The sequence below is a fragment of the Peromyscus californicus genome, unplaced genomic scaffold (assembly GCF_007827085.1).
Source record: "Peromyscus californicus insignis strain IS unplaced genomic scaffold, ASM782708v3 Scaffold_11__1_contigs__length_118956290, whole genome shotgun sequence".
NCBI lineage: Eukaryota > Metazoa > Chordata > Mammalia > Rodentia > Cricetidae > Peromyscus > Peromyscus californicus.
In genome coordinates this window covers 34,400,800-34,421,516 of record NW_026294402.1, presented here as the reverse complement: position 1 = coordinate 34,421,516, position 20,717 = coordinate 34,400,800, and the positions used below count along the sequence as shown (strand labels likewise).

The 20,717-nt window shown below is 46.7% G+C and overlaps 1 protein-coding gene across 6 annotated transcripts in view; it reads left to right on the top strand.

Annotated features, from left to right (window-relative positions):
* Positions 1 to 20,717, top strand: part of Gramd1b (GRAM domain containing 1B) — a 175,833-nt gene that overhangs the window by 83,017 nt on the left and 72,099 nt on the right. Inside the window, exon 1 of one of the 6 annotated variants that reach the window (XM_052757124.1) lies at positions 9,453 to 9,595. The exons of the other annotated variants lie outside the window; for them this stretch is intronic. Within the exon in view, the coding sequence (XP_052613084.1) occupies positions 9,573 to 9,595 (23 nt within the window). The 5' untranslated portion in view covers positions 9,453 to 9,572. Of the gene's footprint in view, positions 1 to 9,452; positions 9,596 to 20,717 lie in introns of those variants that run through there. 6 annotated transcript variants of the gene reach the window in all.

The window sequence follows — 20,717 nt, the reverse complement described above, 5'->3', positions numbered from 1 at the left end:
CCAGAGATGTAGGAATGCATTGAGCCCTTGCTCTCTATATGTCATGGACCCCTGACAACCTGGGGGTGCTCTCATCACTGCCTTTTTGAGTAAGTGATGGAGCTGAGGCTTAGAGAATTCAGTAGACTTTCTCAAGGCCACATGGCTTGAGAAAGGTGGATTTTTTGAATTGAAGCCGGATTCTGGAATCTGGATGCTAAACCATAGTATAGTTCCCCGGGACTAATGTGAGACTGGGGCCTCACGCACACACAATGTGTCTCCTCTAGGCTCATTTTAGGAACAAGCCCCTTTCTTGCCAACAAAAGGTTCTTTTGCCATCTCTTTGGCCAGGAGACTTTGACTGTGAAAATGGGTAACACTCAATTCATCTGTCAACCTCCCCCCACCCCGCCCCCACCCGCCCCATGGCAGTACTCACATAGCTTTGTTGAAAAGGAGAAATCCTCACATTGGTAGGAGAGCAGGCAGCTGTTGGCTGTGGATGGATAGGTGTTCCCTCCTCAGGGAATCAGAGTCTGCGAGGCCCATCCTGGCTTCTAACACTGACTCACCTGGAGGTTCTCCTGAGCCTAGAAGAGCAGGCCATTAGAAATCTGTCTGCCGGGGCTGGAGAGATGGCTCAGAGGTTAAGAGCACTGCTTGTTCTTCCAAAGGTCCTGAGTTCATTTCCCAGCAACCACATGGTGGCTCACAACCATCTGTAATGGGATCTGGTGCCCTCTTCTGGCCTGCAGGGATATGTGCAGACAGAACACTGTATACATAATAAATAAATAAATCTTAAAAAAAAGAAAAGAAATCTGCCTGCCTTTTCCTTCTAGCAGGGGACAGGTGTGTATCTGCTGTGTGTGAAGTTAGAAGGCTGGAGGGAGGCTAGTGTCTCCTTTCTCTGGTGGTGGGGTGGGGTTTCTGTGTCCAGTCTGATGATCAGTCTCTGGCCTCCTTGGAGCTGCCCTTCTGTCTATGGACAGAAGAGGTCTTATGAGCCAAGATGTGGGCATTTGTTTGGCATGCAGATAAACCAACCCTGAGGCAAGCAGGTGGGCCTTTGGGAAGTGGGAATGATTTTTGAAGGGGATGAGAAATGGAGACCTGAGGGTCCTCTTTGAAAGCTTCTCTGATAGAACCAAGGACATTCTTGTGTTCATAAAGACAGTTTCCTTGGAAGGGGGATGCTAAGTTGGATGTCATGGTGTAAGTACCTCCGTATTTGGGAGGCAGAGGTAGGAAGATCACCTCCAGTTCAAGGTCAGCCTTGAAGGCTATAGAATGAGACCTTCCTTGTCTTAAAAAGTATATCAAGAGCAGGAAAAAGAAAGAGAAGCTTAGCTGGGTTCTTAGCATGAGTGTAGAAGATCATCTATGTGTTATCTGGCCATAGAGGTTCCCAGGCTAGAGAGTATAGTGGTCTTGTGGTTCTAAGTATCCCTTTATCTTTTAGATTTTCCCATTTTTACTAATGACTTTTGTCTTAGTTACCTTTCTACTGCTGTGAAGAGACACCATGACCAAAGCAACTTCTAAATAGTTTATTGGGAGCTTGCTTACATTTTCAGAGGGTTAAAGTCTATGATCATTATGGAGGGAAGCATGGCAACAGGCAGGCATGTTGTTGGAGCAGCAACTGAGATCTTTTACGTTTGATACACAGGCAAGAGGCAGAGCAAGAGAGCTAACTGGGAATGGTGTAAGTGTAAGCTGTTGAAACCTCAAAGCCCACCCCCATTGATACACCTCTTCTAACAAGGCCACACCTCCTAATCCTTCCCAAACAGTTCTACCAACTGGGGACCAAGTATTCAAATATATGAGCCCATGGGGGCCATTCTCATTTAAACCTTCACAATAGCATTCCTTGGACTTACTCAGGTTCCTGGTCCCATGATACTCTGCTTTTCAAATTTACTAATGTCTAAGTATTTTATGTAAAGTGGTGTGTTTGTATATAATATGTATTCATATTACATCATCTGTAGCCTGCTTGGAGTACTGAATGCAATGTGAACACTATGTAATTGGTTGTTATATTGTATTATTTGAGGGATAATGAAAAGTGAACTCTGAGCATGTTCTATAAACAGGCAGCTTTTTCTAGGAATACGTTGTATCCAAGGTTAGGATCCTGTTCACAGGACCTGTGAGGGCAGAGGGCCTGATGTACCTACTCACCCTGGAACTAGTGGTAGCTGGTAGTGTTGGGAAAAGAACTGGACATCACCAAACCCTGGTTTCTTCCTTAAACCAACGTTAACTCTTTCCTGTTCAATTATTTAGTGTTTAACCTTGTGCTGGGTCGCTGTGAGGTTCACAAGACACCATGTATGTACCCCCACTTAACATTCTGGAGTGGTGTGTTGTCTGTCCTTGGCAGCCCTGGTCCTGCTTTCCCTTTCCTGGGGACAGGATGGAAGCTAGAGTTGATTGGAGTCTGGTTTTGGCTTTGCTCCTGCTGTTGTTGCCTGAAGGAGCATTCTGGATTAACAGATTGTGAAGGGGGAGCAGAGAAGGCTGGGGAAGAGGAAGTGATTTTGTCTTTTTTTTTTTTTTAATTTCAACTTCAAGACCTTAAGTGAATCCCTGGGGTCACAGAGGCAGAAGGAAATACTCTAGACACAAAAAGCCTGGCTTAATTTGCCCACAGGTCTGTCAACCTCTCCCAGCTTCCTGTACAGCACTGGCTCTCTGGGATGCAGGGCTAGAGGGCTGGGGTGTGTACCAAGGGTATTAAGGACAAGCGGGGTGCTCAGGAGGCTCCAGGCTGGGAGCTGACACAGATGAACAGACCAGAAGGCAAGGCCAATGCCTACAGCCCACACTGTCACCCCAGAGCCTGTGACTAATAGTGGCAGAGGGTGGGGAGTGGTGAGTTGCGGAGGCAGGGAGGAGGAGGGAGGGGGAGGAACAGGGAAGTGGTAGGGAGCACCTGATCAGTGCAGCCCTGGCCATCTGCCGGCCCCTCACACAGCCTCTATTGACTGCAATTTGGAGTTTGGAAGAGGATTCTGGCTAGGGGATGATGAGGAGGCTTGTTGTTGAAATGGAGTGTTTGGGAGGCTGTGCCCTCCCCCACCGCTCGCTCCTCTCTTGCTTGCTTCCTGACCTCCAAAATGCTCCTTAAATATAACACTCTCTGCGCCTGATGACTCTCCTGCCTGAGCTTGGAGCTTTGATTCCCCAGCGTGTGACTGCAGCACTGCTCTGCCCCAGTTTTGCCAGCAACTAGAGGCATGCCGCTCTACTGCAGCTAGCTCTGCTGTCCTGGAGAAGGAATGGGCAGAGGGACTGTGGCCAATGTCTGAGAACTTGAGATACAAGGAGAGCCTCGGGGATCTCGCCATCCATTTTCTGCTCCAGATACAGAACTATTTGCTTGGAGTGACTTAGCAAGGTCAGGAGGCGGCCCAACCCTCTGCTTTTGGGGAAGAACTCTCACAAGGAGATGAAGTCAAAAATCTTTTTTTTTTTTTTTTTTTTTTTTTTTTTTTTTTTTTTTTTTTTTTTTGTTTTTCGAGACAGGGTTTCTCTGTGTAGCTTTGCGCCTCTCCTGGAACTCACTTGGTAGTCCAGGCTGGCCTCGAACTCACAGAGATCCGCCTGGCTCTGCCTCCCGAGTGCTGGGATTAAAGGCGTGTGCCACCACCGCCCGGCCTGAAGTCAAAAATCTTGAATTCACCCTTGAGTTCTTCTAGTTGTCCAAATCTGTCCATGGACTCTGACTGTTGATACACAGTTTCTGGATTTGGCTTTGGCCAAGAGTCTTGGGTGTGTGGAGGTGGCATGCTCCCGCTGAATGGTGACCTGTTACCTTTCCAGTCCCTTTCTGTGGATGAAACATCAGTCACTGCTTTTGTTGATTTAGACAGGATATAGTACCAGGGTGTTGGAAATCTTAAGGCTTGGAGGAGGCCAAGACAAAAAAACAAAAAATAAAAAGCAAAAATAAGGCAGGTAAAATAAAAATGAAGCCGGGCGGTGGTGGCGCACGCCTTTAATCCCAGCACTCGGGAGGCAGAGCCAGGCGGATCTCTGTGAGTTCGAGGCCAGCCTGGGCTACCAAGTGAGTCCCAGGAAAGGCGCAAAGCTACACAGAGAAACCCTGTCTCGAAAAACCAAAAAAAATAAAAAATAAAAAAAAAAAAAATAAAAAAAATAAAAATGAACATTTTTCTACCTTTAGCTCAGTAAATTTTGGAAAAGCCACCCTAAGAGGCTTAGAATAACACAAACCCAACTTTATGTTAATCAAATGGGTATCTATTAGCTACAGCCCCAAACAAGTTTTGAAACATGAATAATATAAAACACCCTCATGGTCAGACCTCACCCCATATCAAAGAAGATTGATGTGGGAGTGGTTTCAGATTGCTCTGTTATCCTCAACGTGTTCTCATAAGCCTTGAGCAGATACAAAAGGATATTTACAAGACATATAAAATATTCTGACAAACTAATTGACAGGGAAACACTTTTAATTTGCCATTTCTGATTTGGGGAGAAAGGGGAAAGACAAAACACAAATTAGGCATAAAGCATTAAGAAGAGAAAACGAACTTCTCTCAGTTAACACCCTTCTCTTGACCAGTTTTCTGAAGGACTTGTTATTCTCTTTGTTGCTTGCTCCTTTGTTCAACGTCAAGGTTTAGGATTAGTTTTTTGTTGTATGGATATAGATTATATGTATGAACTTTATTTGTTCTTTGTATGTCTACAGAAGAACACGTAAGATCTTCCTTGGCTCCTATTTTGGGTTCAGTGTAGGGTTTCTGAGAGCTGGCCACTCTGTTGTATAGTACAGTACTGTGCATGTTCAGGGCTGTGTAACATTCTGTGTGAAAATACAGCAGATACCCTTGTTTTTCACAGAGGTCTTCATTATCACATGCTGAGTACTGTCTTGAGTTTCTTGTGTGTGCACCCCCATGTAATTTACTTTCATCGGTATAGTAGAATGGCCCATACATAGTATTGATGGGGTGGGGATGTACTTGTTCATCTCTTTCATAAATTCATTAGTTAAGTCAATATGCTCTTCCATTACTTCTTTCTCAATATTTGATATTGTTTGATTTAAAAATTTTGGCCAATCAGGTGGGTCTGAAGTGGTATCATATTATTTTTCTGAATTTGTATTTTCCTGAGTCTTCATAAAAGTGTGGACTTGTTCAGATGTTTATTATTTCCCCTTCTGAAAGCCCTTATTCAAAGCTTTTGCTAATTTTCCTTATGCTTATTTCTCATAGACTTACAGGAATTTTAAATAAACATCCCACCAGTCCTTTTCTCAGTATATAGTGCATGTATTTCCTCCCAGCAAAACCTTTGTTTACCCCAACTTTTCTTTGAATGACAGGAAGTTGGTTATTTAAAATTTATCCTTCTTTTCTTTTGCAGGTGTGTGTGTGTGTGTGTGTGTGTGTGTGTGTGTGTGTGTGTGTGTGTGTGTGAGAGAGAGAGAGAGAGAGAGAGAGAGAGAGAGAGAGATTTGTTAGGAAACTCTTACACTCTAATCACTGAGTTGATAGGAAGATCAGTTTGAGGATCATTTGTTTCGTACATTGTTGCAGGACAAGGTTTAGGACTGGCCTGACTCCTTTCAAGTTCATCATTAGGGTAAGATGTGGCCACACAAGGACCTGGGGGGATCTGCTGCACTAGGAAAGTGAGGTGTAGCCAAGCAGGGGCCCATCTGGGCAATGCCACTGTATTACACAATCTCCTTTTAAACCCCACCACTAGTGGGCTTTTAGAGTGTCACTCTGTGCTTTGAGGCCATGAAAACTAAAGCCTAGGCTCATTTGTTTCTGTTAGCACTAAATGTTTATATATTTATATATTCCCTAACTTTTTGGGTTTTGCTAGTACCCCAAGGCATTTTAAAATAATTTCCTTTTGGCTTTCTCTTTTCTAGTCTGTGTGGTTATCTTGCCAGATAAGGAATTCTTCAGCATCTAGTTTTCTCTAAAATAATTTGTGCCCTTCCCGAAACATGACTGCTATGGAGCAGCCAGCCCATGGAGAGTCAGGTGGCATCAGAAGGCACACACTCATTCTTAGAATTTATGCCAGGGTGCTCCATTTTCCAGAGAGGGAACTGCTCTGGGTGTACGGAATGCTGTCCATGAGAAGGTAAGGCAGGGAAGACAAAAGCATTTGTCTGTCTCTCATGGTCTCCGTCATTAATTTATATCAGGGATGTGGAGTGGTCTGTGTCTTATCAGCCATGTTGGGATCCTATTTGGAGGTTTTTCATTATGGACTGAAAAACATGGCATTGACTTCCAGAGCACTAGGGAAAGTTCTTGATCCACACAGGCAAAGGGAATCTGTGGGGTTTGATTGTTACCTGTCCCACTAGGCCTCTGTGTCACACACACTGGCACTCAGCACGCATCAGTAACGCAGAGGCTGCCTTGGTGTAGTATTTTTCCTTATTGATTGTAGTCTTTGTCTTGGTCTAATGAGCTCTTTTAAACCAGCGTGTCTGAGAGAAAAGGGGTGTGTGTGTGTGTGTGTGTGTGTGTGTGTGTGTGTGTGTGTGTGTGTGTGTATGTGTGTGTGTGTGCATGCACATTCAAGCCAAAGGTTGATGTTGAGTATCTTCTGTCATTTTCTACTTTAGTTTTGAGACAGAGCCTCTCATTGGTCCTGGAGCTCACTGTTTTTTGGTCAGCGAACCCAGGGGTCTGCATGTCTCCTTCCCCAGCTCCCCTCCCAGCACTCGGGTTCCAATGTGAACTTATGTGCCTACTGTAACACTGCTGCTGGGGATTGGAACACTGGCCCTTCTGCTTGGGCCAGAAGCCATCTTTATTCCTTGCCCCGAGACATTTTTTAAAATTTTATAAACATATGTAGGTATTGAGTTTGGAGTTTGGTTTGACTCCATTCATATCCCAAACTTGCCTCTCCTTGCTTGTTTGGCGTTAGGTATATCAAGACACTGCCCTTGTCACTGCTCAGTTGTAGGGTCTGAGACACAACTCTGGCAAACACCTCAGCATGTGTGTGCAAGATCACAAGTGCATACCCATCGTGCCTACCTCAGCAGCTGACTCCACAGCCCCTGAGTGTACTCTTGTTAGCAGTGGCAAAAGAAGGTTTCTATGGAGTTTCCCAAAGAAGCTGATGGCCAAAGGCCAAAGAATTTAACTTTTCCAGAAATGTGTTTTAGAGTAATGCTCGGGGTGCTCTGGGCTGGTGTTGAAGTGTTCTCCATGACTGGAGAAATGTGACCAAAGAGAACATTGACCTCTATATAGAGGACTATCAGTGATGTTAACCTGGGGGCTGGATCATGGGATTTGGGAGCTTCCCAATGATCAGGTTACCTAGTCATAAGGAGCAATTCTGTGCCCTTTGGAATCTGGTATACCTTGTCAATTCCTGTGCTGAATGTATGGCCTGGATACATGCCCAAGGAACCTTACAAACACAGTTGGGGCCAGCCAGTGGTGGCGCAAGCCTTTAATCCCAGCACTCAGGAGGCAGAGGTAGGCGGATCTCTGTGAGTTCTAGGATAACCTGGTCTACAGAGCGAGATCCAGGACAGGAACCAAAACTACACAGAGAAGCCCTGTCTCAAAAAACAAACAAACAAAACAACAATAACAATAACAAAAACAAACAAACAAACAAACAAAAACCCCACAATTGGGGATGTGTTCGGAAGTCCTGGAGACATTTGAACATCACCTGGCAAGGAGTTATGGATGGAGAGGAATTAGAGGAATTCTACCAGTCACGATTGTTTGGCTAGTGTATCCCTGAAAGTTCAGGGTCCTAGAGATTGTTTCTTCTGTCTGGTCAAAGGCTGGAGGGAGACAGCAATGATTTGGTTGTTTGCTAACATCATATCAAGGAAGCACTTACTAATAGAACCCCTCCTACCAAAAAGCCTCCTATCCAGGGTGATGTTACACTGGGTGGGAGGAGATGCCCATTCCCTGCCTTCCTGGGGGTACCCAACAGAAAGAAGGAGGCAGGTGATAAGAGGTACATGCCGAATGATTGTTCCCAGTGGGACCTGCCGGTCTGTCTGTGTTCGTGAAGAGCATTACCTTAGAGAGAGTCAAGCTTGGGTGATGTGTAGTTAGCTCAGACATGGCTGTAGATTGTTTCAGGCCAGTTTTGGTGGAAAGGCTTATTATGGTTCAGCTGAAGGTTGCTATTTCATAATTAATCTCCTCTTTGTTCTTTTCCACCCATCCGCATTACTGACCCAGATAGTGGATAATATGGGGAAGGCCAGAGAGGAGTGAGTGGTACAATCAGAGAAGCAGTGGGTGCGGGAACCTCCAACCTAGAGTTGGTTTGGGGAGCGGTGGGCATTTCCCCCACTTCAAGAAGTTCAAAGTCCACATTTTTTTTTTTTTTTTCACTTAGTGTTCCTGGTATAAGTCTGCTTGCCGCTTGTGTTGCTGATGATGTGTTGATTAAGTCCTAAGTCAGGCCAGACTGTTGCGGCCACCTTGAAAGGATTCCTGACTTGACGTTACCTGCTGGCCGCTTTTACCACTCAGAGGTGCTTACCACATGCCCTGGTAATCTGGCCAATGTCCCCAGCAGGAGAAGGGAACTATGAGTTCTCTGTGCTCAGAACTAACTGCTTGGGAGCTCAGAGCATGCTGGCTACCTCAACTCGCTTCCCTGGGAACTGACAGTTCTGCTTAAGGTGGTCTTGAGCAGCCTTCCTGGGGACCATAGGCAGTAGCTAGGATTTCCAGGTCTGCTCAGTTAAGAAATCCTGAGGTTGTCTTGGACCCCTTCCCTGCCAAGGGTGTGACCTCTTAACTCACCTGGTTAATAGTGTTGGGTGCCTGTGACAGTATCCCTCTCCAGAGCTTTTTGCCTCTTCCCTCTTCCCTCCTGGTACCACATTCCTCCATGCCGCACGTTGATCCCCGGCATCCCTGGTAATCTGTCCCATTCTGGGACAAAACATGTGCTGTGTCTTTAAATGGGCGGAAGTGACTGGCGGTGCTTTGCTTGGGTACTGCATTGATTAGGAGATTACATGGAGCTGCCGCCTGGGGGAGGAGAGTGCAGGTTCTGCTGGGTCTGTGCTCTGATCCTCAAGGCCCTCCTGGCTTTTCCTCCCTGAGGCTGCTCATGGCCGGTAGGAGGTGAGGGTGGGTGGCTGGCGGCCAGCCTGACTGTGGATGCAACTCCAGGGCTCGCTCAGCTCAGGCTTGCCAGAGTACCCATCCTCATCAGAGACTGGCAGTGGCGGCAACAGCCTGGGCAGCCGGCTCCAGCCTGGGGCTGGATTTGCCCAAGCTGCCCTTGGCCTCTTGAGCCCAGCTGAGAGCTGGGAGAGGGGCAGTGGGAACAGAAGCAGCAGCAGCAGCAGCAGCAGCAGCAGCACTTTCTCTCTCTCTCTCTCTCTCTCTCTCTCTCTCTCTCTCCTCCCTCCTTCTTCCTCTCCTTCTCTCCTTTCTCTGTGTTTAAGTCACATTATATGGGATTCTGTTCTTTGGGGACTTCATCATCTTTTCCACTATGTCCTGGGACCTTCGGAGCTCTGACAGGGATGCTAAGGACACGGTCAGTGGATTCTCGTGACTGTACTAATGAAAGGATTCAAGCTCTCCTGGTAAGTGAAGGATGGATAAGGTGCATCCTCCTCCATCTCCCTTCACCTGAGTGTTCTGCCAGCATCCTTGTCCCCTTCAGAGGTCTCCTGGAGACAGGCCTGTCTCACTGGGTGGGCATCAAAGTGTCAAGACAGGGGTGACAAACCCTAAAAAAAAAAGGGGGGGGGGTTGGAGTACTCTCCCTGGCTCAGCTAGCACCTACATTGCTGTGATATTTTCTCCCAGCATGCCCACTGTGTCAGGGGTTTGTCGAAGTTGAGAGGCTGTAGAGAGAAGCTAATAGAAACTGAAAAGAGTCTCCCACTTTGAGGGGTTGTGGTGGTTGTACACAGAGAGGGAACTTTACGAAAAGATGTCCTTTCCCGTGTTTTGCAGTTGTTCTGGGCTGAGGTCTTGACTAGCTCCCTTTTCCTTGGCACTTAGGGTTAGCCCCAGCGGAGGCAGCCTCTGACCTCTCTGGGAGGTGGCTCCCTAAACAGGTTAGGGACCAGGCTCCATCTTCTAGGATCCCCTTGCAGGGAGTGTGGGCATGCGCCTTGAGGCTTTGCAAGTGTCTGACTCTTCCTGGGCTTCATATTAGGACACGAAAAGAACTTCTGGTTTGGAGTGTGTGGGGATAGTTATATTCTAGCTGCAGCGGCAGGCAGAGTATTTTTTACCTTCTGTTTTAAAAATAAAAAAAAAAAACCCTTACTGTTCCTCTGTTCCTTCTTCTCCTTTGATCCACTGAGGACCAGATTGGGGGGAGGGTGACTGTCTTTTTTGTCTGCTTGAGAAACTACAGATTTTGCTTGGAAAACTTTGTCTTACCAGGAATCTGGAACCCCTGCAGGGCGGCCGGGGCAGATAGCTGCCCAGGAGGAGAAAGGCTCCCAGGGTTAGGGAGGGAGGGTGCTTTAACTCCTTGAAGAGGGTGGAGGGAGGAGGAGGAGGAGGAGAAGAATAGCTTGGGGCAGCTCTCTGCAGGGATGCGGCCAGCCTACCTTCATTGTGGACCTGCTGTCCAAGCTAGGCCCTGGGGTAGGGGGAGGGCATTCCTGTGGGTGGCGGGGTGATAGTCAGAATCAGGGATGCGATCAAGCAGGTTAGGCAAGGAGTCTTAGCCTGGCTGCAGGCCACTTCTGGTTTTCTAGAAGCCCCTACCCAAACCACCCCCCAAGGCCCAGCCAAGTCTAGCACTTCTGTTGTAAGTGCTAGTGTTCTTTAGAGGGACTTGAGAAGGGCAAAGAGTGGAGCGGAGTTCTGCAAGATTAGCTCATAAGAACTGCAAGCTCCCAAGCGTGGTGAGATCTGGTGACTGCTTAGCCTTGAGCTCTTTCTTGTCAGGAGAAGGGATCACTCCATGGGATGCTGAGTCCTTGTGCAGAAGCCTCTCCTTCTGGTTTGGGACAAGGAATTACACGCCCTCCACCCATCCCTGCTCTTGCTTCCTTGGGGGCTTGCCTATCGCCCTGTGTTGCAAACTGTCAACCTGGGTCTCTTGTCATCAGTGATTCCAGACCCACATGGGTGGTCAGAGCTGTTTTCACTCCCCCGTGGAGCAAACCCCGGCACCCCAGAAAAGCGCAGGTGCTTCTGGGAGTACAAAGACCCTTTGCTCAGCATCAGAATCACTCAGCACCCTTCTCCTGCTGTCAGCATCCTCAGCTTGGGACCTAGGTAGACTGGCTGTCATTCAGATGAGACATCACTTTAACACAGGCGCTTCTTGGCTCAGCCTGGCTCGGGTCCCACAGGGACATGTAGAGATGTTTGCCTTTGAAATCTGTCGTGAGTATCTCTTGACGCATTTCAACAAGGAGCGCAGTGCTCAGCTGGGAGCTGTAATTGGTCAACCTTGTCTTCTTCAGATAAGCAAAATCGGGGGACAGTTCTGTCATTTCTGTCAGTCCGGATGCTGTTAGGACCCTCTGTCTCACGAACGGTAGACACTCTAGCCTACTGTGTCCCCTCTTTGCGGTTGTGTTGTGGCTGTATTGCATGCCAAGTGGCTGGCTTCCTTTGGCATTCCACGGTAGGTGTGCCCTACTCCCAAGAAGTGAGATGATGCTGGCTATCTTATCCTGGGTAATACTGCATATGGGAGAGGATGGGGTTAGTAAGCTTTCTAATGTTTGAAATCATCTCTAGGAACACTTCTAGGATTCCTCCTATGTAGAGGCGGCATAAAAATGGTGCTACTTAGGTTCCCAGTAAAAGCAGGTAGCGGTCTACCCCTTTTTGAGATTTACTTTGTGTCAAGCTACATTAAGTACTTTGCATGTATCAGCATGAGCCAGGCAGTACTACAATTATGGCCCCTCAGACTGTGGAGCTGAGGCAGAGGCTAAGGCATACTCAAAGAAGTCAGGCTTTGGGTTTGCTGCAGGGTCATATTGCAGCGATCCACCTGTTCTTGGTTACTCTTGCATGTCACTTTCTCTGTATGTGAGGCAATATTGTACACTGCCTCTTTCCCTGCTCTGATGTCCCATTAGATCCCTTAACTAGACTTTGAAAATTGTACAATAGTTATCTCATTTGATTATCACTATATCCCAATGAAGTATCTGTTCTGTGTTGATGATATGTCTATTCTGTGATGGAGCTGGGAAAACTGAGGTCTAGAGTCATAAACTGTTTAGGTTAAATTTATATAGCTAGTCCATGAAAGGGTGCAGTCTGGCTTACTTCACCGTTATATGTACATGAGTTCAAGCATGTGCTTGTGTGCATGTCTGTGTATATGTATGTGTGATCTGTATGTGCCTGTGGAGGCCAAATTTGGGTCAGCATCTTGGTGCCTTCCTCAAATGCTTTCTACCTTAGTCTTTGAGAGCAGGTCTCTACTGAATCTGGAGCTAAAATTTGGGTTAGGCTGGCTGGCCAGTGACCTCTAGGGGATTTCTGTCTTCGCCTTGCTGCACTGGACCTACGTATGTGTGAGGACTACTTCCAACATTTTACATGGGTGCTGAGGATCCAGACTCAGGTCCTTAGGCTTTTATGGCAAGGACTTTACCCACTGAACCATTTCCCCAGCCCCTCATAACCAAAGGAAAAATCATAATAAAAGCAAGATGTATCTATGTTGTACCAACATTTTCCCAGACAAGGTTCAGGGTCTGTAAGTCTGTATACTCGTCCATCCCTTCATTTTACAAATGTTGATCAAGCTTTCATTATTTTGTAGCCCTTTGCCTGGGAATGTGGGAGTTTAAAATGTATAAAAGGTCATTTGTTACCTTAGCTTTCTAGAGACCAGAACTCTCCCAGGTAGACTGAGCCCCCCTTCCCTCTATACAGGGCACAAGTCAGTCAGTGCCAAAGGCCAGATAAGTGCAGTGACAACTCTAGAAACTGGTTTCAGCTGATGGAGCAACACATGAGGCGACACATGGGGACGCTTGGGTCTGAGCTGTTAGTGAAATCAAGTTTTGCGTTACACAGCAGCTTCACCATAGCTCACAGTGTTTCAACCTTATAGGTGATGCTCTAGGTCACAGGCCATAGATGTGTGTGACTGACAAGTGGCTGCCTTGTGAGAGAAGTCCCCCACCTTATTTCTCCTTTATCAGGGAGGAGCTTAATTAAGTCCACCTCGAGAGTCGTCCCATCTGCTGGTAATTCGGTGGGTAAAGTAAGGGTTGCAGTCGAAGAAGCTGAAAGGAAGTGTCGTGAGCAAGTCCTGGAGGGAAATGTCACATTTTTACTTTGGAAGCCGATGTTCCTTTGTCTCCACATGGCTGCTCTCCCCCACTCACTCTTTTCGTGATGTCAAGTTATCTCTAATTCCCTCAGAGCCTCAGAACTGGAGTTTGCTGTTGTGAGGCCACTCCCTCCAGATTGCTGTCCCCACACAGGCCCTGGCAGACTGTGCAACATCTGTCTGGATTCCCTCTGCTCCTTTTCCTGCTCTTCACATCTGCTGGGTTTGGTGGTACAGGCGACACAGAGCCCGAGGCTGGCATAGACCTTCAGGAAAGTCAATACGGGGGAGAAGCTGATGATGTGAAAAAATCATAGAAACCAGAGTTAAGGGAGCAGCCGTCATCTGACACCACAGGCAAGCCCTTGTGCGATGAGAGCTCAGCCTTCTCTGGGTGTTGTTAGATAGGCAAATAGTAAGTCTCAAACCCCGGACAAATGGCGAACTGAGGTGCCTACTTCACAGGTGTGGAGACAGGTGAGCTTCCATGCTGCGTTCCCACTCCCGTTCCCACTCCCGTTTCAGGAATGAGAGTGCCCCCCATCCTCCTCTCTTGTTTCCTCCCCAGGTGACTGGATAGTCAGCTGACTGGCTTTTGTCCTTATTTTCCTGCCGATAACGGCCAGCCATGTTTTATTGACACTAAAGGTCAATTGTCCATTGTTTTCTTCTTCTTTCAGATCTGTTCATGAATGATGCCCTGTTCCTTCCCCATCTCTTGTCTAGACCACACTCTGTCTTCTGAGGTTCTTCCTGAGAGAGTTGTGCTGTGAAAATGAGGGAGCCCAGGAGGCTACTACACACCCCCTGTAGAACCTGACCTCACAGCTTCCAGGAAAGGCTTCCCAGAAGGGAGGGAACAGAAGGCTGTGGTCTCTCAGTGGCTTGAGAGAGGACTCATGTATGGCAATCTTGTCACGACCTGTTAGCCTGCTGTGGGCCTGGGTAGGGGTTTACCTTGGGTGGTAGTATTTTTGAAAGTGGGATTAAATGCCAGTCCTGGGTAGATTAGTTATCTCTCAGCTTTTCTTTTTACTAATGGTCTAGAAAAAGGCCACAGTGCTTATAGCGTGGTAGCATGTGCTGTAGACGGTTGGAGTGCATCTTTAGCCAGCAGGGCATAGTGAAAAAGAAACATTCATTTGAGAATATTAAATATTCATTTACAAACGCCGCACCACAGGTATGCCCTCCATGAACACTGAGATTTATTTTATCACTCATGGTATAGAGTTAAGTTTCCTCATTCATTTCAGGGTCTTGCATGCTGATCATCTAAGATTAAAGTCTCTCGGGAGCCAGCCAGCCCAGGGTGATGAGCCAATCTGATGCTGTGGATTTCTTAAGATGACACACTCTTCGCACATGTCACTCAGGCTTCTACAGTGGGCCAGCAATGGACGTTACTTGCTTTTCTGTGTCGTTGTGGCCACCATCATTCTTTTTAGAAGAAGACATTTGCTGTCTTATGATGTAAACGTAAGGGTGAGACAAATTAGATGCCCAAGTTATCAAAGCTCTTGGCTTGGAACCTTTTCTCTGGTTACTGTAAGATTACGTTTAGAAAAGATGATCTGTGTTTTTGGTGAAGGAACTTGAAGACGAAATACCTCTGGTCTCATTGAAATGTCCATAAGGCTGGGCATTTCCCCTTAAGTGGCCTTGTAAATGAAGTGATCTACTAAGCCAGGTAATGCTAGGTGACTTTACACTCATTTAGAAAAATTTTTTTTATTATATTCACTTATTTATGTGTGCACATGTATTCTCTCAGTTCTCTGCTTCCACTGTGTGTATTCTGGGGATGGAAGTCGGGTTAGACCAGCAAGCTCCTTTAACTGCTGAGTCGTCCTTCGAGCCCCATTTATTCATTCTTATCTGTCTCTCACCACCCCTTTCTCCAATGTGTGTGTGTGTGTGTGTGTGTGTGTGTGTGTGTGTGTGTGTGTGGTGTATGTATGTGTGGGTTACACGTTTGTATGCTGGTGAGCTCACTCATGTAGTAACATCTGGAGGCCAGAGGTCAACATCAGGCCTTTCCTCAATAGCTCTTCTACCTTCCTGTGAGAAAGGGCCTCTCACGGAAACTGAATCTCACGGTTTGAGCTGGGCTGACTGGCCAGCAACGCCGGGATCTACCCATGTCTGGCTTCTCAGAGCTGGGATTATAGGCAGCTGTGCCCATTTCTTACCAGGTAGGTTCTAGAGTTCGGGTCCTCCTGCTCGTGTCGTAAGCATTTCACCCACCGAGCCAAGTCCCAGCCCCGGTGATCCAATCTCAATACTGTTCTTTGGCTTATGCTTGCAGAGAACATTGTGTTAAACAGAGGAGAGCAGGTTTGGCCATGACAACCACCATCAGTTACTTCACGACTGGCTCCTGAATACATTTTATGATGACTCCAAGTCCCTCAGGTTCTGGGACAGCTCTTCCAGGGAACTGCCCTGTGTGGTGGTTTGGCAATACAGGCTGTTGACTCTCACAGTATCTCCTCCATGGTCACCATGGCGAGGAGGGACAGCTTGGGTCTTCTGCCCTCCCCTTTGCACCTGTCACACAATGGCCAGAGCCAGTCACATGAGCCTGGCTGACTGCAGGACAACGCAGTTCAGTGCCTACCATAACCGATTTCTCTGGGAATGAGCGCCATACAGTGAGATGTTGGAGGATAGCTTGTGTGACCCTAGACTTGATCAACCCAGGGTACATTCAGTTTGCAGCCCATTTTTCATATAGTTTGCAAGCCAAGATTGTCCCAGGGCATGTGGTTTTTGCTTTCAAAAATACTTTACTTATTCTTTGACACATTCATGCTCTAGTAATTTTTTCATTTTGTTGCTCTATGATACTAGGGATTGAACCAAAGCCTCACAAATGCTGGAGAAGCACTGGACCACTGAGTGATGTTCACAGCTTTCTTATTAGTTTTCTTTCTTTTGTTCTTTCTCTCTCTCTCTCTCTCCTTCCTTCCTTCCTTCCTTCCTCCCTTCCTTCTTTTCTTCCTTCCTTCTATTCAGACAAAGTCCTATAGGTTGCCTGTTAGAATGGGGCTTGAATTCACTCACTATCCCAGGCTGGCTTTGAACTTATGATCTTCCTGCCTCAGCCTCATGAGGAATTGGGGTTACAGGCCTTCCTTACCAGGTCCAGCTTTCTGCTCATTTAAAAATGACGCAAGAAATCCAAGAAGGGAAAATGGCGTGTAAAAATCAGATAACACTCCATTCGCTTTTACGGGGCCGTGACACACCCATTTGTTCATCGGCTATCCATGGCTGCTTGCATACTGTAACACGGAGTGTTGACAGAAACCTGTGTCCTGCAAACCTGGCCCTGTGTTGTAAAAAGGTTGCTGCTCCAAGATTAGGTAAACATAGTTTTCAAGAGCCAGCACAGTGCTATGTTTCTGCTGGATTCTCTTTAGTTAGGAGTATAGGGGCTCTATACTTGTAGCAGTGACAATAAGGGCAATAACAACAATAGGTAATACCTGAAAATTTGCTGCATGACATGTTTGTTTTACTTTATATTTTGAGACAGGGCCTTGCCACATCTTTCTGGTCTTTCTAGGTTGCTAGCTTTGAATTCTCAACCTTGCTTTGAACTCTTAATCTTCTGCTCAAGATCATAGAGCCTAAAATTCCTTGAGGTAAGCAGTCTGGCCTAGAGTCCAGGCTCTTCTCCTTTTCTTTTGTTCTGTTCTGTTTTAACTGATAGGGTCTTGAAAAATATATACACCAGGCTGGCCCAGAACTCAGCTTCCTAGTGCTGTCTCACCTGGCCTGAGTCCCTGTTCCTAGCTACCACGGTTGCAAAGCCATTGGAGGGCAGGTGTTTGCCTCTGAGAAAAAATTGAGGAATGTGGAGTCATTTATGAGGGCGGTGTTTGATGGTGTGAATTATAGTTGCCAATGATGGGATAGAGCAGAAAGAGGTATAATAACAACAGTCAGAATCGAGAAGGGGTGCATGGGGCAGATGAGACATTGGCTGATTCTTGAAGAATGAAGGCCATGGACATTTCAAGAGACCAGCAAACCTTTGAGGTAGGAAAAAACAAAAAAGCAAGAACAGCCACTGAAACCAGAACAGGTGCCTCGTGGAAGGGAGTGATGAGCAGCCCAGTAGAACCAAGGGATGCTTGCAGGCACTGGGGTAGACAGTTAAGTGACAAAGCAAGGTTCAGGAAGAGATATCTTAGAAGATATGCAGAGCGCCTAGGGCCTGCTGCACTCAGCAGGAGAGTACCCACAGGCTCAGGATGACCAAGAAGCACCCATATGCACTTTCCATTTCAGTGGGTATGATGCTTGAGGCAAGAGCTTGATGTTTGTAATGTGGTAGCATCTGTGAAAAAGAGCTTTGAAAAAGTAACAGGGCTGAGAGAGGGGGGTGTGCATGTGTGCATGTGGGGGTCAGCTCAGAAGGGCCTGCTTTCAGTTCTCAGAGCACGCATTCTCTCTCTCTCTCTCTCTCTCTCTCTCTCTCTCTCTCTCTCTCTCTCTCTCTCTCCCTCCCTCCTTCTCCCTCTCCATAACCCCGTTAGAAGGGTGATATTTAATTTTGCCCCATATCATGGTCTAAGATCCACATGGTGAGTGACAGAGTAAGAGAAAAGATTAACAAAGCTGAGTTCCAGGGCGTGAGCTCTTGACAGCATCTCCTCTCTGCCACTGTGTGGATCTGGCCAAATCTGGAGCTTTCAGCTTCACCTAAGTTAGAGGAATGCAGTTGGGGCCACACCCTTGTGGGTGTTGGGGATTTCTTCACCCATGGATGCAATAGTTGTAGGTCTCCAGTATGTTGAACCCCGCAGGAAACCAGGATCCTACTCACATCTGACTTAGTAGCTGTCCCTTCAAGGCTAGGCTAGGAGGTTTTTAAAACAGAGATGAGGGCTGGTGAGGAGGCTCAGCCTGTAAGGATGCTTACTGACAAGCATGAAGTCTTGAGGTTTGATCCTTGGATCCTACACGCTAAAAGGAGAGAACCAACTCCTGCAAAGTGCCCTCTGGCCTCTGCACACAAACTATGGCATGTATACACACACACACACACACACACACACACACACACACACACACACACACACACACACGAGACAAAAAAGTTTTTTTAAGATGAAAGAGCTCAAACACAGAAGAATGTACCTACTATATCCACACAGCTTAGAGAAGAACATCATATTTCTCTGTTAACCAGGTCCAGTTAAACCTTAGAATATTATGTGGGAAGTCCTTCTTTTAGATTGATGATAACCTTCAAAGGCCCCAGAGTGCAAGGCTCAGAGAATGCAGATGTTTTCAGAACTGTACATTCACTGGGTCCCAGATGTGGTCTTTTGTCTCTTATCTATCTATAGGAGGTGGGTGATACTTCAGCTTGCACGTAGTTGTAATGCTGGCCTAAGAGACTGCTTCATTAAGGTAGGGTTCCCTTCATAAGCTGTGCCCCGGACCTCTAGGGAAATATGCAAATGGCTCATTTCTTCACCAGTTGTATGATTAGGAAAAGTTCCTTACTGTCCCCAATTCTTGATTTGCTCATGTAAAAAAATAGTAACAGCCACATTTGCCTTAGAGGGCTGCCGTAAGTATGGTCTGTTTTAAATGAGACATGACAGTTCATGGAACACACAGAGGACAACGCCAGACACTCACAGCTACTTTGTGAATGCTCTTAGGATATTGTCTTAGGTTTGACGTTGTTTGGAGAATATGGTCACAGTCCTTGCCTTCCACCCCCTTCTAGATGGAGCTGGAGAACTGTCATCCTTATCTTTCCTGCTTTCGCCTTCTTAGGACACAAGGTCACTCACAGTCAGCTTTATCCTTCTTTCAAGTGAGCCACCTTTCCAGCTCTGTTTTGGCCCTGTTGCTAGAACTTTTTTCTGTCTTGTCTCATGTGGGCATGGTCACTTGACCACCTCACTGGAGGCTGGAGCTTGCTCTGGCGGGTCTAATCATGAGAAAGAGTTGTGACCTTAGCAAGAGTCCTCCTCACCCCTAAGATGATGGGGGAGATGACACCCACAGAACTGACTTCTTTTGAGCCCCCTTTGGGCTAATGAGCCTCAGAGTGGAGTGCTCCTACTGTTCCTTTAAAGTTCTCACTATGTTCTGCCTTAGGTCAACTACTTATTCCTTCACTCAACTGAATTCTCGAGCATCCGTGGAGCTTAGCTTTAGGAATAAAATTCATTAGTAAAAACTGGTCTTTGCCCTGGGTGGGAATGGGGAGAAGGTGCTTGAGAGGAACCAGAACCAGACCCCTGTTTCAGGTAGCGTTAGACAGGAAAATCCCACTGGAGGGATTGGATGCTCCCCCTGCAGTAGTGCGAGTAGATTACATCTTTCAGTTCAGATCTTTTTTTGGACCCTTTCTCCAGAGACTGGGAGCCTCTTTGTTTCATAATAGCTTCCCTACTGCGACCTCAACTTTTATCCTTCCTGATGGTCATAGTTTTTACATGGGGGTAGGGGCCATCAGGACATGGCATGCAAAACCCCTTTGTTCTTCAGAGTCTTAATTTGACAGACATGAAATATGCAAAGATGGGAAGTGACCGTTTGGCTTTTGAAGGTGATTTGCTTTGCAGAGCAAGCCCCCTTCCCTGTCCCTTCTGCATTCATTTTACATCTATTAACTCTAGTGTGACCAAAAGATTGCTTTTAAACTTCCACATTCACTTCTGGGAGGTTTCTATTTCGTGTTCTTGCTTTCTTTGATATAAATAAAACAACATTCTGATGAGGCCCATGGATAATAGGAGCCAACCACAGGCCCCTTGCTAGCAAGGAGTCTTAGGCTAACCCAAGACATTTGTGGCAGTAATGCTGGCACCCCTTTTGATGATGTGTACTGGTAGAGGTTAAGCACAAGCCCTGTAAACGCTGCCGAGAGAGGAGTGTGTGGCCGGGGGCTGCCTTTTCTTACTTCCTGCTGTCTTCTTCTGACTAACTCTCCTGAGTATATTCCTAGGCATAAGTTAGAACCACTTAGGGCTGATCAGTAGCACCAAATGCAGCAAATAACTGTTTTTGGCACCAGTCACTAGACACCCCTAGAGGTCGTTGTCAGGAAAAGGATTCTAAATTAAAACCGCACACTGTTTTCTGCTCCTTCTTGACTTCCCTGCATGGGAACTGAATGCTAGTCTCCTGCCCAAATCCTTCACATCATCTCCCAGTCATTTCTGCTGTTGTTTTTGTGACAGGGTCCCGTTCTATAGTCTTACCTTAGGCTCCGGGGTGCTGGGATGATCAGGCATGTGTCGCCATGCTTGGCTTCTCCCAGTCATTTATACTGGGAACTCCTCCACCAGTCTTTATTTGTCCTTCCTCACTCCATATGGTTACTTTTATCTTTGTAGCATTTCTGGGTCCACTGTTCCCCCCATTTTCATGACCTTTGCCATTGTCTTTTTTTTTTT